A 17,545-nucleotide genomic window follows, 5' to 3' on the forward strand; every position below is an offset into this window, starting at 1 on the left:
GAAATAGTAGAGAGTAGTTATGGGTTAAAGATTCTCAATGTAAGTAAATTGAAACCAATTTAGTTTATAAGAAAGCTCCATCAAATCAAGGAGTATCTCATGATTGTGATAGAAATTAATTTTTCGAATTCTTTAATTTTATGTAGCTTTCTCTATTTAAGACTTACAACCATCTTGTACTATGGGTGTTCACATTTCAAATAAAAGTAATATAATAGTTTACTCAACTCTCCTTCAATTTTTAATCTCCATATAATTGTAACAGTAAACATTAAAAATGTTGCTTAAAAAAACAAAAATTAAATCAAAAGGAGAAAAGTAAACATCAACATGAAAAAGAAAAGAACTCAAACAATGTTCTAAACAACTTCTGTTATCTTCATTAGTATGAACTCCATTCAGTTTTTTGCACACTCATTCCTTGAACATGCAAGCCAAAATTTGATGATGGTTCTAACCATGAAACCTTTTCAAGAAGTTTCTTCACAAGATCACCAGCTAAGTAAGAAAGCACTAAGCACACAGCACCACTACTAACATAGTAAATCACTGTTTTGAAGTATGCCACAAAAGTATTTGATTTCTGGGTATAAGCTTTGGCAATGGAAAGCAATGTGATGCATAGTAGAGAAGCAACTACAACTGCTATCAACTTCTTGAAATCTTTGTCACCATTCTCATGGAATGAGAAGCCATAAACCGCTGGTGGCACTAATCCAAAAACAATAAATGATATTATTGTAATAAAAGCATGAAGATAGAGATTCTTCCTCTGCCCTAATAACTCATTATATCGATCCACAGAAGCTTCTTTTTTATTCTCAGCTCTTTTAGGTTCCTCACCTTTTAGTTCTCCTAGCTGCAAATAATACTAAATAAAAAGAATATTATTTTTATTTAGTATTATTGTTACAATGTGAAAAATAAAACTACAATTGAGATGACAATATCATTCTTGAGAATAATAATAAAAAAATAAAAATAAAAGAAACCAGAAATCAATATTTTAAACATATAACTCACATCATGAACAAAGATGAAAAGTCCACTGATCAGATTTGCCAAAACCAGTGCAACAATGCTCACTGCCAAATGATGAAACTGTTAGTAAAAAGTTGTATATATGATTAATTTTAATTTTATGCATCAATTCTCTGTCTTCTTAAAACCCTTGGTAATATTAATACTGTTAATTGTGTATGATGGTAAACTACTCTAGATACATCTTTCTAATCACTCATTAATCACATTTTATGTATTCCCTATTCACATGTTATTTACATGCCTATGTGTGTAATAAGAAAGCTTGCAGGTTTGGTTGAAATGCAATGCTATTATTTTTTAGGTTAGATCTAGACATTGGATTAATTCTTTTGCATACTTCCACTAATATTATATATCATTGGTTATTGATCATAAATTTAAATGTCATGTGCAAAAATAATTATGTAAGATGAAATTTAATGTGTGCATGTGATGTAAATAAAATAATATTAAAGAAAGGTGATATGTAAATTAAATAAAATTGAAATCATACATATGGTAGCATCAGCACTTGCAGCAGATGTGAAAACAGTAAGACTTGCTAATGATTCAGTCAATCCACCATATACAATGCTTTTCACAATTTCCATTTTCTTATTTCTTGCAACTTCTTGAATCACAGCTGGTACTTCAGAAGGAATAAATGGTAACACATTTTCTATCTCAAAAAGTAGGAGCACATATTAACCACAATCTTGCAAAATATGGAAGATGTATTCAAACTTTTGAGTTTTGAATGAACATTTATATACTAAACATTTTAGATTCTGAAAATTGTGGTGGATTCTATACATATAATTCATCATGAAAACTACACCACACTTAGTTGAATTCTTGTTGCAACCCATGAGTAGATTCTTGTGATGCAATAATATAATGTTGAATATACATTTGCTCACTTTAAAATCAAGCAATGCATATATGATTGTATCAACTTTTCAATCAATACATTACCTTGTTGATTTAAAACTCCATCAGCATCCGTTACCAACCCAGGAAACAACCAAGTTCCTGTTCCAAAAAAAACAAGAATTCACTGTCCAAGTCATGTTTCATAGTATAGATCATTTCATAGCATAGATCAAACAATCTAAAGAGATAATATTAACTGTACCTGATGGAATAAGGAAACTGAAGCATGATGAGCATCTCAATCTGTCAATGTTCAAAGAAGTAGGATCCTCAGGAATAGGAGAATTAGATACAGGTAAAATTATGCCATAACCATTCCCACTTTGGAGGATATTTTCAAGATTCACATCAATTATTTCTTGTTTAAGGCCTCCACCTATATGAACCAATAAAATTCATTAGCATAGTAAATAGTAAGATAGAGCTCATGAACTTTTATTCTTTATTAATAGATGGTAATTAGTGATTGACTGACTCTTTATATGACTCTTTATAAGTATTGTGTACCCTTAATATTTCCATTAATATTATCTTTGGTTATCAAAAATAAATTTAAATGTCCTTTAATAGTGCAAAAATAATCTAAGATGAAATTTAATGTGTGCATGTGATGTAAATAAAATAATATTAAAGAAGGATGATATGTAAGTAAAATTCAAGTCATACATATAGAGGCATCAACACTGGCAACAGATGTCACATTAGAAGGAATAAGTGCTGTGTTTTCATCAATAACTGGTTCTTCACCTGGCCCACCCAACAAATCTACAAAATCATTCCATTGCATTATATTCAACTTTTTTAATCAAATATATATTAGAATCATTCCTCCACAAAATTCATGCTACTTAACAAAATATGAAAGATATATACAGACATATGAATGGACCTATATATACTTAATTACCTGTGTATTCTCCATCAACTTTAACCTCCAAAGTAATCTCTGGCTGTTTATTGTTTGCAGCCATGATAACTCTCCAATCACTATCTTTTGATGAGGAATCAGTTTCTTGTTGTTTGGGTACAGAGGCTTCATTAGCCCCACCTACAACTCCCCAATCACCCCAAAAGTGTTTCTTCCTTGGTGCAACTCGACCTTTTGGGTCTTGTGATGTCACATTATTCCCATCAATGCTTCCGATACCTGAAGATCAAGTTAAATAGGAATAGTTTGTGGTTTATCTTATCCAGTGTTTTAAACCGTGGTTGCAATTGGGATCATGGTTGCAGTTATTGCAATGTGGTTTGATACAGCCTGATGTACTTGTGTTGCGGTCTAATATATTGGGTATTCTAAGTGTGAATGAAGAAGTCTTATATTGGACAAAAGTGGATGGACCCATAGACCTAATGCATTAAGGTTTTGAGTCAAGATGTGGTGTCAAGCCCATCTATATGCTTCTTTCACTTAGCTCATAGAAGAATGTTATAACTCATGGATGAAGATATTCCAATAGAATATGATCACATCATTTTGATTCTATGTCAAATCACAATTACTGTATGGTGCAACCACAATATTGTGGTTGTATGACGTGATTAAAGAGCCCTATATAGAACATTAGTAGATCTCAATAGATAATACTGAAGTCAGTGATTTATATTGCAGTTGCGGTGAATACCGCAACCGCATTATACCTCAATTATGAATCACAATGATGCGGCCACATCGGATCGCAATGCAACCACATCACACCGCAATTTTGAATCACAATGATATGGCTGCATTGGACCGCAACACAACCGCAGCGGGCCATATCAAATTCAAAAATAGTTTTGAATCACAAAATAATTAATACTGCAATGGTCGCAATCTGCATCGCAATGTCCACAATGACTATATTCACAGTAACAACAACCGTTATTACAATTGCGACCGCAAACACAATTTAAAACCAAGTTAAAGTCAGCAAAAAGGAAATCAGTTTTGACTCTTCGAAGAAAGATTGTTCCTACACATTTAAGCGATAAGGAGTAAACATACCATTGTCATTGGTTTCAATTGCTACTTTCTGTGCTCCTGAATCATCTGCAATGTTAACCGCTGATTTTGTGGTATCTTTCGCTCCAGATTGACTCACTTCCACGGATTGATCAGGTTCTGACTCATGAATTTTATTGCAACCTTGTGACTCGGACAACACTGATTAAAATGATTTCATTTGCACAAGAAAAGACATGGAATATTAGTCAAACATGAATATAAATATATATATATATATAAATGTAGGAACATGATCCTCTCCATAATAGATAGGGTAGATGTTGTTATTAATACAAAATAATAAGTAGAGTAAATACTCATTTTATTATCATGTTTTTTTAAATATATAAGTTTCTTCAAAAATTGAAAAACTTAAAATGGTTCCAAAAAATTTTAGATGTGAGTCAAATTAGTATATATCACGTGTTATAAAATATGCCAAAACATGATTAATTTAACCCAAAATTTTTGAACTTTTTAGCACTATTTTGAGTTTTTCAAAGGAATAAACCGATAAGATTAAAAAACACGAAAGTATAAAATGAGTATTTATAAGTAAATCATTCTGCAATCATGAATGGTAAATATTTTACATTATGGAAAATGCTTGGAGTTAAAGCAACATTATACTCCATCACAGGTTTACTTACTACTAGTGAGTTGGAAGTAAGAAAGCACTGAGCTCACAGCACCATTGCTGACATCGTAAATCACTGTTTTGAAGTATTCCACAAAAGTGTTTGATTTCTTGGTATAAGCTTTGGCAATGGAAAGCATTGTGATAAATAGTAGAGAAGCAACTACAACTGCTCCAAGATTCTTGAAATCCTTGTCACCATTCTCACTGAATGAGAAACCATATACCAATGGTGGCACTAATCCAAAAACAATAAATGATAATATTGCAATAAAAGCATGAACATAGAAATTCTTCCTATGCCCTAATAACTCCATGTATCTATCCACGGGTGCTTCTGTTTGATTCTCAGCTTTTTTAGGTTCTTTAGCTTTTAGTTCTTGTAGCTGCAAATAATGAAAAATATTACTTTTATTTAATTATCATTTGACTCTTAAATAAAAGTAATACAAATGAATGGTCGATAATGCTCTAATTGTATATAAATTTTTGTACTAATTAAAAATATAAAAGAAGTGGAGAAAATCAATATTTTGAACATATAACTCACATTATGAACAAAGATGAAAAGTCCACCTATTAGGTTTGCAAAGCTAGTCCAATAATGCTCACTGTCAAATGATGAAACTGTTAGTAAAAAGTTGTAACATTAATTTTCAATTTTATGCATCAATTCCTTTTTCTCTTAAAACCCTTTGTGATATTAATATTGTAAATGGTGTATGCTGTTAAACTACTCTAGAGACATATTTCTAATCACTCATTACCCACATATTATGTATTACCTATTCAAAGATTATTATTTACATGACCATGTGTGTGACTGACAGATTCTCTTTTCTAAAAGTTTGGTTTTGTTGAAATTCAATGCTATTATTTTTAAGGTTAGATCTTGATGTTAGATTAGTTATTTAACATGTGGTAAGTTTTCTTGCTTAAATCAGTAACAGAATCTTTGTAAGCTATGAGTATTCCTAATACTTCCATTAATAATATCTATAGTTCTCCCTCCACAAATTTAAAGAATATAATATTTATATATTGTTAGTGTAAAAAATTATATGTAGTTAGTATATGATTCATCATTATATATTATCAGTGTAAAAAATTATATGTAATTAGTATATGATTCATCATTTATTTATATTACTTTTTTAAAGAGTTGATGATGATTAAAAATGAATGATAAATGATGGACTAACAATGTATAAAACTTTTACATTATCAGTTTATACATATTTTTGTCAAATTTAAGTGTCCTTTAATGGTGAAAAAATAATATAAAATAAAATTTAGAGTATAATATTTATGCATTGTTGATGTAAAGATTTACACACTCACTGTACATTATCCATCATTCATTAATATTTTTTTAAAGGATTGTGATGATAAAAATGAATGATGAATAATGAGTTATAGTGTATGAAACTTTTACTACATTTTTCTCAAAATTTTAATGTTGGCATTAAAATAATAATAAACAAAAGATGAAATGTGAATAAAATAAAAATCATACATATGGTAGCGTTAGTACCGATTGCTGATACCACAACAATAAGACTTGCTAATAATTCAGTCAAACCTCCATAGACAATGCTTTTCACAATTTCCAATGCTTTATTACTTGCAACTTCTTCAACCAAAGCTGGCACTCCAAAAGGAATAGGTGCTGTGTTTTCATCAACAACAAACAAATGTACAAAATCATTCCATTCCACTTTGCAAAATATTGAAGATATCTACAAACTTTTCAATGAACATTTATATGCTACACATATTAGATTCTGAATCTTGTGGGGATACTCTATGTATAATTCATAAGGTGGTCGTAAGGAATGGAGTGCAGGAGGTTGTGTGTTCGAGTCCCACCATTGATGGTAGGTAGGGTGAAGGAGGTTGAGGGTGAAGTCTCACCTACAACAAAATACTAATATACTAACAATTGCCGATAAAAAAACAACTTTCTCTTAAAAAAACAAACAAGAATTCAATAATGTCCAAGTCATGTTTCATAGCATAGATCAAACAATCTAAAGATAATACTAAATTATGTACCTAATAATGGAATAACGAAAACGAAGCAATTAGGGCACATGATTGCTTTAGTAATAGCTGGTTCCCATTCTCGATGTTGAATGTAAGCATTTCGGATATTAGTGCGACAATTAGGACAGAAGAATAAATATCTTGGAGGTATTTCAAATACCCTTTCCATATATAATTCTTTTCTTTCTTCATCATTTTCTTTAATTATGCCAACTCTTCCATTTTCACTTTTCACAATTTTCAAAGAAATAGGATCCTCAGAAATTGAAGGAGAATCAGATGGAGGTAAAATTATGTCATTCCCACTTTGGAGGATACTTTCATGATTCACATCAATTGTTTCTTGTTGAAGGCCTCCACCTATGAAAGCAATAGAATTCATTAGCATATAGTCAATAACAAGATAGAGCTCATGAGTTCGGCTACATTCTTTTTGATACTACCAAGGATATCCTTGATTTTTTTAGGCAAGGAACTAATCCGTTTGGGATTCGTGGTTGCCTCTCCCAATAAGTATCACTCCCTAAAATCAAATCATCAACTTTGGAGGAGATCCAATAGAACCTTACATCACTAGATCAACGCCTTGTTGGTATTTAGCTACATCTTTAATCTTTCTACAAGTAGAAATTTTTATGACCAAAATGTCACTCTACAAATCATAGTAGGTCACATGTAAATTATTCAAATGTCTGCTGATAAATCAGAATTTAGGGCATGCAACAGGAAAGTTAAACTCGTAGTAGGTCACATATCAATAAACAGCACCTTTTTGACGTGCAAACTTTTTTTTTCTGTAAAAAAACATGTTTTAAAAATTAGATCAAATGACTTTAAATTATGATTGTTGTTATATTATATTACTTTTATTACCATTTTAAATTGTGAGAAAATGCAACACTTTCACAATTATGTTCCAATGTAATTATAGAGATTTTAGTAACAATAATATTGTGAGTTGTGACTGCCCTTTCAATTATGGACCATTAGTGAAAACTGATTCACAAAAGTTCATCATGCTAATAATTTTTTTTACCTTCTAAAAGTAAATAAAAATAATTGGACATTAGTAGGTATTAGATGTTTGTGTATATATAATGCATGTTGAATAACAATAAAGAGAAACTATATGATATTTTTGGGGTCTAATAAAATTCTAAATGCTATTCCTAGATATATATTTGGTTACCTTCTATAGTATCACTGAGGCGTTGGATACCCCTCTTTCGCTGCAAAACCACTTCTTCAACCTCATTCTCTTCATCACTCCATTGATCTATTATCAACTGCATTTTTCCCATTGAGGTTCTTATTTCTAGTTGACCTTATAAATGGCACCAAATCAATTAATAATGTGGGTTTTTGAAGCTTTCTTCTATCAATTAATTAATGGAACAATTTGAATAAGTGTGTGAATGCATGTTAGCATGTTAGTTAGATTACGTGAGATGGGATTATATTAACTATAATAATAGATTTTGGAATCTTAACAGCTCAATTTAATTTAATATAAGCGCCCCATATTCTAGGAATAGAACAATTAAAATAGAATTGGATTTGAAAACTAAGTGTGTGAATGCATGTTAGCATAGTAGTTGGATGTGAATAACGGGCGGTGGTTCAAGTGGTACATGTTTAATTCTCTTTAAGTAAGGTGTTGAGTTTGAGTCTTGTGGATGGAAAAAAATGATTGTTTGGAGAGTTAGCCCCACATACATGTGGATATTCCCGGCTTAGACATGATTGCCTCTAGTGTGATGATATATGTGAGAAATCAAAAAAAAATATAATAGGTAGATGTGGATTGATGCAATTATATTAATTATAGAGCTGTATGATTAAAGTCAGATGAATTATCTACTCACTCCTAGGATATTGAACCAATGAATTGTTTGTCGGACAAAATGGATAATTAATTGTATTATTTGGCCAGTTTATATTAAATTCAAAAACAAATTATAATATTAATTAACATTATTTAATTATATTATATATTTAAAATACTATTATCACACAAGTACGTAATTGAACAATTAGTGTTAAAGAAGGTTTTACAGCAACAAATTCTCACAAATAAATCGAAACTATGAACAAACAATATATGTTTTTGCTTTAATCACAATAAAAATGTACAAATAAATTCAAAACTTAAACATTTAACTAAATCTTAGTTACAATTTAAATTAACAAATGATAATCATAACTATAACAATGAAAAATATAACTATAAATAAATAAATAAACATTAATTTTCACTCAAAATGATGTAGAACAAAATTTGATTAATTAACTTGTCAGTTTAACACTCGGCCGAGTAACCATTTTTTTACTTAAATCTGCCAAGTCAAACCACTTCATACTGATTTTGGTACATGAACGATTAGATTAACGACTAGAGTCAATCAAATGTTAGATTCCTAATAGAACTCGGATTTTCGGAATTGAGTATACTAAAATTGTTATAGAGATTTTTAAAGACAAGTTTTTCTCAGTAATTATATAATGGTAACTAATGGTCAGGAACGGTGCTACATGCATCCTAGAATGTGCAAATGCACACAATGAAACCTAGATTTCCCTTATTTTTTCAGAAAAAAAAGTATGTATACCATCTATAACTCAATAAGTTCAAATTTTATTTTTTTTAAAACAACATAACATTTTTGTGTAAAGCAAATTATTACGTTGAATTATTTTATATCATTATAAATATGGAACATTATATTTGTTTCTCCAACACAAATTAATATTGAGTTGTTTCTTTCTATGTTTTATTTGAGTTGAATCGCAAATTATTTTCTAGTTTTTATATGGCAGAACTAATTAAATTTACAAACTTCTTTTATACGTGATTTTTGTTCAATTGATTTTGTGATACTTGGTAATCAACTTAAGACTTACATCATTGATGTAGTAATGTTGAATGAAAGCAATAAATAATCTTTTAGATAAATTGGGTTGAAAGTAGAAGATATATTGTTTACACATTAATTTATTTATTTTGAATTTAACAATGATTTTACTTGTTGTCACATCAACTATAGAAAGAGTCTTTCAAAATCAAGATTGTGAAAATTTGATTTTGTAATATAATGAGATATGCACTGATGAATGATTATCTAATGACTTATATTAGGCAAGAAATGTTCAATAACATTGACAACGAGTTGATGATTCAATGATTTCAAAATATGAAATTATGCAGAGAGCAATCATGAAGCATATAATTTATTTGATTAAATATATTTTAATTTTGTGATTTTAACATTAATATTTTTATTTTTATATGATAATACTTATTATTTTAATTTTTAATAAGTTTCACATCCTATTTCTAGATGTTAGATATGTCACTGCTAATAGATTTCATATTACAGACAAAGCATGGATTTTCAAGTCTTAAAAAGTTGAATAGCTTCTTATTCTAGGGAATGAAAGAAAAAATAGAAACGGATTTGAAAATATTATAGTTAATCAATTTGCAATTTTGGAATATAGCTTAAAATATATTGAACCGAATATTGTTATGTATATATGGAGAACTGATGTAGGGTATTTATCTTGCTCCTTTACCAACGGACGTTGGTTCAAGTGGTATATGTTTAATTCCCTTTAAGTAAGGCCTTGAGTTCGAATCTTATAGATAAAAAAATGTCCACTGAAAAAGTTAGTCTCACGTACTTGTAGATATTCCGGGCACAAATAAGATTGCCTCCAGTGCGAGATACATGTGGGAAATAAAAAAAAACTTGTTTCCCTTAGTTTTTTGTGATCAAATTTTAACTGTATTTTTTTTTTCTTTTCCATCTTTAAAACAAGAAAGTGGAATTAGACATAATTAATCTAAAAATGATTACTTTTATAGTTATTAGTGTGGCGACCTACTTGGTGTTTGTCAGTATACATTTTTACTTTCTAATGTCATGGATTTAAGTTTTATATATTTTATTTTTGTGAATTAAAATATATTTTTTTAAGCCGAAAGTGCAACTACACCTCGAAATATATTAGATAAGAACGAAGATACATTGATGATAAGAATATGTGAATCTATAACTAGGAAGATGATTTCTATTACGCAAGAATTCATGAAAATGAAATTTGGAGTAGAAAACCATTTAGAACTAACTTTGGAGTTAATCCTATAATTTGCCAATTTATCCGCGCAAGAATTTCCTTCTCTATAAATATGAGAGACCCTGAAATCCATTTCAGTCATTGCAAGTTTGCACTTTATCCATTTGTTTAGGAGCTTCCAAGGAGGATTGTGGTTACCTTTGAAAATTTCAACCACCATTGTAGAGTCACATTCCAGCCAAAGGGACAGCCAACCCTTTGATATAGCAAAGAGCAATGCTGATAATGCAGCATTGAACTCAGCAAATAAAGCATCCTCAATGTCGTAGTAATCAGCCATGCAGGCAATGCACTGACCACTATGGTCTCTGAAGATTGCTCCTCCCCCAGCATGCCCAGGATAGCCTCTAGTTGCTCCATCGGTGTTAACCTTGATACTATGTGTCATAGGGGGGTGCCAAATTACTTCCAAAATCGAATGAGCCTTTGGATAGTTGATGGAGACCTTGAAGGCTTTTAGGATACAAAGCTCATTCAGAGTAGGCCTGCCAGTTGCTTTAGAATAGATGCTTGAATGAGAAGTTGCCATTCTGATTTTGTTGATGACAGACCCAATGTTGTAGCCTTTGATATCAAATCTGCATTGATTCCTGCACCACCGAATTGTGCTTATAGCATGTATAATGCAAGCAGTGAAGAGGTGTTTTACCTGGTCACACCAATCAGATTTACTTGCCAAGAGGATTAATTTTACTGAGGAGATGTCCAGATGAATATTGAAAATTCCGTTAATCCAATTCCATATGAGAATGGCCATGGGACAGCTGAGAAAGAGATGAGATGAGGTCTCAGCATGGGCTCTGCACAGGCTACACATTGAGACCATGGTGTACCCTCTTCTTTGCAAGTTCTCATCACAAGGCATTTTGTTGTTGAGTAATCTCCAAGTCACAAAAGATTGTGAAAGAGGAATGGCCCGTGACCAAATTTTGGTGAACCAAGATATAGTATTTGAAGCAAGATAAATAGAATTGTAAGCCTCCTTTAAAGTGAGAACACCATCAGAGGAATTTTCCCAACAAAGTAAATCCTGCCCACCAGAGAAGTAAGTTTTGGCAATTTTATCAATAAGAAAGGGGAAGTGATCAGCTAAAGAATTCGGGATATTCCAAACAGAATTCTGAATGAAGTCTGAGATTTTAGCCTTTAAATGACCCTGCCAATGCTGAGGGATGTTGAGAAGATCAACTAAAGGAGATCCAAGCCAGTTGTCCTTCCAGAAACTTATGTTATCTCCCTTACCTATAATCAATATGGAGTTATCAAAAGCAGTTTGCCAATTCCTCCTAATTCCTGGCCAGATGGATGATTTTAAATATCTAGAAGAGGGATGAGTACCAAATCTGGTTCTGCAGAGGACTGCCCAATCTCTCCTAGAGTGTCTCAGATCCCAAGCTAGCTTAGTGAGAGCAGCCTTGTTAAGCTTCGATAAAGATCTAATACTAAGACCTCCAACATTGGTTGGAGAGCACACTTGAGACCAAGGCACAGTGACCATTTTCCTAGTATTTATGTCCTCTGACCAGACAAAATTTCTGATGCAAGAGTCCATATTTTTTATCAATTGACAAGGCCAAGAGTAGACATGGAAACTGAAGACTAGCATGCTTAGAATTACTGATTTGACCAGCTCCACCCTGCCCATTATAGACAAAGAGTGACCTTTCCACTCGGTAAGCTTACCAAGAATTCTGTCAGCAATAGGCTGCAAATGGATCTTTCTAGGCTTACCTTTGAAAAGGGGAACCCCCAAGTAAGTGAAAGGAAGAGCCCCTGCATTAAAACCCAAGTAGGAAGATAGCATGGCAGATTTTCTATCATTGGCATTTGAGTAGAATTTACACTTACTAGGATTTATGAATTGCCTTGAGGCTTGAGTATAGTCATCAAAAAGCTTCCTCAACTGGAGCAACTCTCTTTTAACTCATTTGCAGAAAATAAGGATATCATCAGCATATAAGACATGGCTAGGAGTGCTAAGACCCTTAGGACCAGAAATATTGCTCAGTTTGTTGCTAGCCACCAGCTTGGAAATGCCCCTACTCAACACATCTTCTGCAAGGCAAAAAAGCAAAGGGGAAAGGGGATCCCCCTGTCTCACACCCCTAGAGCAAGAGAAAAAACCCACACTTTGGCCATTCACATTAATGGATAGCCTAGCTGATTGGAGGATAATCTTGATCCATTGAATGAATTGGTCATGAAAACCAAAGGCCTGAAGAGTTTGCAGCAAGAAATTCCAGTCCGTTGTGTCAAAAGCTTTCCTAACATCAATCTTGATTAATAAATTTCCACCAAAACATTTATGATCAAGGAGGTTAATAGCTTCAGAAGCCGTTCAAATACAGTCAGCAATGTTTCTATCCCTTAGAAAACCTTTTTGCTGAGGAGAAATTATTCTAGAGGCAATGAGGGATAATCTATCCGCTAAAACCTTTGTGATGATCTTGAATTGGAAGTTTGCAATAGCAATTGGCCTGAATTCTTCAATCTTGTCAACATTAGAGGACTTAGGGATCAAAATCACACTGTTAGAGTTCATGTTGGGCAATAATCAACCATGAGCAAAGAACTGTTTAATAGAAGAACAAACATCCTTACTCACTATGCTCCAATAGTTTTGGTAAAAACTTCCTCCAAATCCATCTGGACCAGGGGCCCCTTCACCATTTAGAGAGAAAACCGCAGATCTAATTTCCTCCTCTTAAGGCATACTAATTAGATTGTTGTTTCCTGAGGAAGCACCATATGAGGGATGACATCCTGTATCAAATGATTAGGGTGGAATCATTAGAAGTGGCAAACAGGTTGGTGAAGTAATCCAGAGTGTGATTGGCTAAATCATCCTGGTTTGAGATTATTCTGTCTCCATCTTTAAGAATTGTCATGGACTTAGAGACCTGCCTTATCTTAGTAACTTTGTGAAAGAAGCTTGTGTTTCGGTCACCATTCATGTGCCAATTGATTCTAGATTTCTCTTTCCAAAAATCATTTTCCATGCTTAGAGTCTTTAACAGATTGAATTTAGCATTGCCTTCTTGATCCAGTAAGTCATCACTAGGACCATAATTGTTGATACAATTCTAAATATTCTCCACATAGGTCATAGCATTTTGGACAGTTTGATGAATATTGCCAAAAACATTCCAGATCCAAGTTTTAAGCTTAGCTTTAAGCCTTTTAAGCTTCTCAGACACAATGAACATAAGACATCCAACAATTCTATCATTCCAAGCTTCCTCTATCACCCTTGAGCAGTCAGGGTGATTTATCCACATTTTGAGGAATCTAAAAGAAGAAGTTCTCTTAGACATAGAGGAACTACAAGTAAGAAGAAGGGGATGGTGGTCTGAAGAGATCCTTGGGAGAGTGCAACAAGAGACTGAGTTCCAAGTAGATAGCCAATCATCATTACACAAGCTCATATCAAGCCTTTTTTCAGTAAGAGTTGATCCTCTTCTTTTATTAGACCATGTGTATTCTGCTTCTCTAGTTTCAAGGTGAATCAAATTTTCCTCCTCATAAAAAGAAATGAACTCCTTAGAAGTATTATAGCAGGGCAGCCTAGACCCCCTGCACTCATAGGCACCCCTCACCACGTTGAAATCCCATATGCAATTCCAAGGACCAACTGTTTGCCTCATTAAACTGATGATGTCTTTCCAACGGGACCTCCTTTGAATATAGTGGCTATGAGCATAAATAGCACATAAGTGCACCAGCTTAGCCTCCATGGTTAAAGAAACATCAATATATTGATTAGAAGAGGCAATAACAGCAGGGCTTAGATTCTTATGACAGAGACCCCATAGATTGGGCAGCAGGGTACCTCTGTCATTGTAAGCAAAAAACTTTAGATTTAACTCATCCAAAAATAGATTATTAACATCCTTCATGGCAATCATAGGTTCAGTAATTAAAATCGGATCAGGCTTATTAGACAAACAGAAGTTTTTTAAAACTAACTTAGTTTTAGGATTACCTATCCCCCTACAATTCCAAAAGAGGACTTTCATTAATCACTAATGAGGTATCTCCCTTTACGGGTGTAGTGAATCTTCTCAGAGTGAGTCTTCTTTTTCATCCTTTTTTTTTAGATTTAGATAAAACTGAAGTGAATGATCCTTCTTCTATCTGATCATCAGGGTCATCCTCAGCCCACAACCTTCCAACTATCCTCATATCTTGTATGACTGCCTGGTTTTCAACTTCTGTCTCCTTCTGAATATTGATGTTCACTTGCTCAGGTTCACAAGGAGTCTCAACCAAAGAGTCTGCCACTCTAGAGTTGTCCCCTTTTTCTTCCTCTAAGGCAGCATTAGACTCCAAATCAGGGGATAGTGTCAACCTTTCCAAATTGTCAAGGTTAATGTCTCTATTGTCTAACTCCAAGTCTATGATCAGGTCATGAGACTTCTCCACAGTTTGAACTTTGGCTTCAGGGCTGGATTTTTTGACCTTGGTCACCTCTTCAGTGTGCTCTTTCTTGTGATTTCTCCTACAATTAGATATCATATGTCCTATTACTTCACAACCTGTGCAAAATTTAGGGAGATTTTCATACTCCAAGTTAACAAAAAAAGCAAATCCCTCACGTTCCACCAGGATTTGATTTGGAAGTTGAGCTTTCAAGTTAATTTCAACTAGAACCTTGGCAAAGTGACCATATGTTCTATTGTTTGTTGCATCATCCAGGGAGATTGGCGTGCCTATTCCACCTGCTATTGAGAATATGATTTTAGGGCTCCAATATTCCTGAGGGAGCCCCTGTATCTTAACCCAACACTGAGTGTAGGACTGCTTCTGTAGAGCAGGGTTAAAATCTTGAGACCACGGGAAGAGTCTTAGGAAACCTGGATTGAGGTGCCATGACACAATGGAGCATACACTCCTCATATCATCAACCGAGGAAAACGAGAACTCATAGAAACCCCTACCAAGAAATATAACATTCCATTTACCAATCATGCTCCACATGGAGCCAAGTTTGCTTTTTAGATCTGCAAATTTAATTGGGGAATCCCCTTTTGAGATTATGAGTCGACCGTGTAGATGGTTTTTACACCTTTATAGCCTAGCTTGGTATTCCTCCTCATGGATTTTTATAGCTATAGCGTCACCCTTAATGCAGGGTTGTGGTAGCTGAGACACTGCAATGTTGCACGAGTTCTTCAAAGCCTGGGCAAAAGATTTCTTCACCGGAGGATGAGGGGGTTTTGTGGCTGGAGCATTTTCTTGCATTGAAGATTCTGCAAGAAAGGGCCATGGGACGAAAGACTTAGTGTTCATGCTTGAGAAGTTCTACGATTGTTGGAGATGTTTCCACGAATGTTGGAGTTCCGATCCTAGAAGATTCGAAGTTCCTAAAACCTAGGAGAGAGCTTCATTCATTCTTATCCGACCAAACGATGAACCATTCCCCTTTCTTATATTAAATGTAGTTTATAATGTAATTTTTATTTGGTTCACTTTATATTATATTTCTCTGTCTTTGTTTTAATTGTCAAATTAAGGTGATGAGATGGTTAATATATTGGTGGTGATTATATATTTTTTGTAAAAATTAAAAGGATTAAGGACAAAATATGAAAGAGAAAATTATATCATGCATCATGTTTTCCCTTTATATTTAGTAAAGATATTTCCACTTGAGTGAATTTAAATAAATACTTCATAAAATTTGTCACTTGCCTCATATTATATTTTACCTTGTTTCTTCTTTTCAGTCACATTTTACAAAGGGTGTATTTGTTTTGTAAACAAGGTGATAACTTTCCTTTTTTTAAAGAATGAGGCAAAGCTTTAAAAATACTATTTTCCCTAAAAATGAATAAAGGAGTACAATGATATTATACAGGCGACATTTCATTATCATAGTTTAAAAAATAAGATATAGGACCTCCATTTTTCTATGTAGAAGAGGAAGAAACAATAAAGTTTTTCTAATAAACATATATCCATAAGTATGATTTGAATATATATTTTTGTGTTATGTGTAATGAATTAATTCATCGATGTGTGTGATTGATCTTCCAAATAAGTATTGCTTTCAGAAATCAAACTATTAATATTTGTAATGTAGTCAGAAGCACAAAGAATTGGCAAGTGACAAACCTAGAACGAAAGCACAAGTTTGCAAGCAACTACAATCTTTTTAGTCATAGTTTCACTTATTTTTTCGCTGAAAAAGGTCACTGGTCTCTTCTCTTGAGACAACACAACTCCTATTCTGACTTCATTGGCGTCATATTCAACTTGAAACACTTCATCAAAATTAGGAAGTGCTAGCATAGTGCGGTACATAGCTTCTCCTTGATCAAGGCAGAACTCTACTTTTGTTCAAACCCTCAATTGAACTTCCCTTTCTTCAAACATTCATTAATAGGTGTAGTGATAGTACTGAAATCCCTGGTAAACCTCAAACCATGAAAATTGTGTACTTCGGTCACTAACTTAGGTGTAGGTCAATCCATGATAACACTAATTGTATCTTCATTTTCATGTTCAGAAGTCGAAGCACTTGAATCAACAATTTGCACTTTGGGATCATTATTGATGGTAGATTGTGGTAACAGAGACGTAAAATTGATAGAAGTGTCCAAGGGTTTCTGAAATAGGGCATGAAAATCTCCTGCTTCATTAGGTGAATTGACAATCAATAGATTAGGGGGATTAGGAATTAAACCATTCCAATCATGTTCTGGATATTCACACTTTGGATCAATCTGATATGTCCCCGAAGAAGAACTTTACCATCAACTAAATCTATTTTGTAGCCTTCT

The 17,545-nt window shown here is 33.0% G+C and overlaps 2 protein-coding genes across 3 annotated transcripts in view; both read right to left on the reverse strand.

Moving 5' to 3' along the window:
* LOC109358895 (membrane protein of ER body-like protein) overlaps positions 1 to 7,937 on the reverse strand; it is a 34,437-nt gene extending 26,500 nt beyond the window's left edge. The window contains exon 1 of the mRNA XM_019603422.1: positions 7,816 to 7,937. Within this exon, the coding sequence (XP_019458967.1) occupies positions 7,816 to 7,927 (112 nt within the window). The 5' untranslated portion in view covers positions 7,928 to 7,937. The remainder of the gene's footprint in view (positions 1 to 7,815) is intronic.
* Positions 315 to 1,641, reverse strand: LOC109351816 (membrane protein of ER body 1-like). 2 transcript variants are annotated; one of them, XM_019593457.1, is made up of 3 exons: positions 1,538 to 1,641; positions 1,024 to 1,085; positions 315 to 859 (listed from the first exon to the last, which is right to left on the reverse strand). In XM_019593457.1, the coding sequence occupies exons 1-3, from the start codon at positions 1,632 to 1,634 to the stop codon at positions 383 to 385; spliced, it is 636 nt and encodes a 211-aa protein (XP_019449002.1). In that variant the 5' UTR covers positions 1,635 to 1,641; the 3' UTR covers positions 315 to 382. The 2 variants fall into 2 exon arrangements, with proteins under 2 accessions (XP_019449002.1, XP_019448992.1); XM_019593447.1 differs by having other exon boundaries at positions 315 to 871.

Source organism: Lupinus angustifolius, chromosome LG01, assembly GCF_001865875.1.
Source record: "Lupinus angustifolius cultivar Tanjil chromosome LG01, LupAngTanjil_v1.0, whole genome shotgun sequence".
NCBI classification, from domain to species: Eukaryota; Viridiplantae; Streptophyta; class Magnoliopsida; order Fabales; family Fabaceae; genus Lupinus; species Lupinus angustifolius.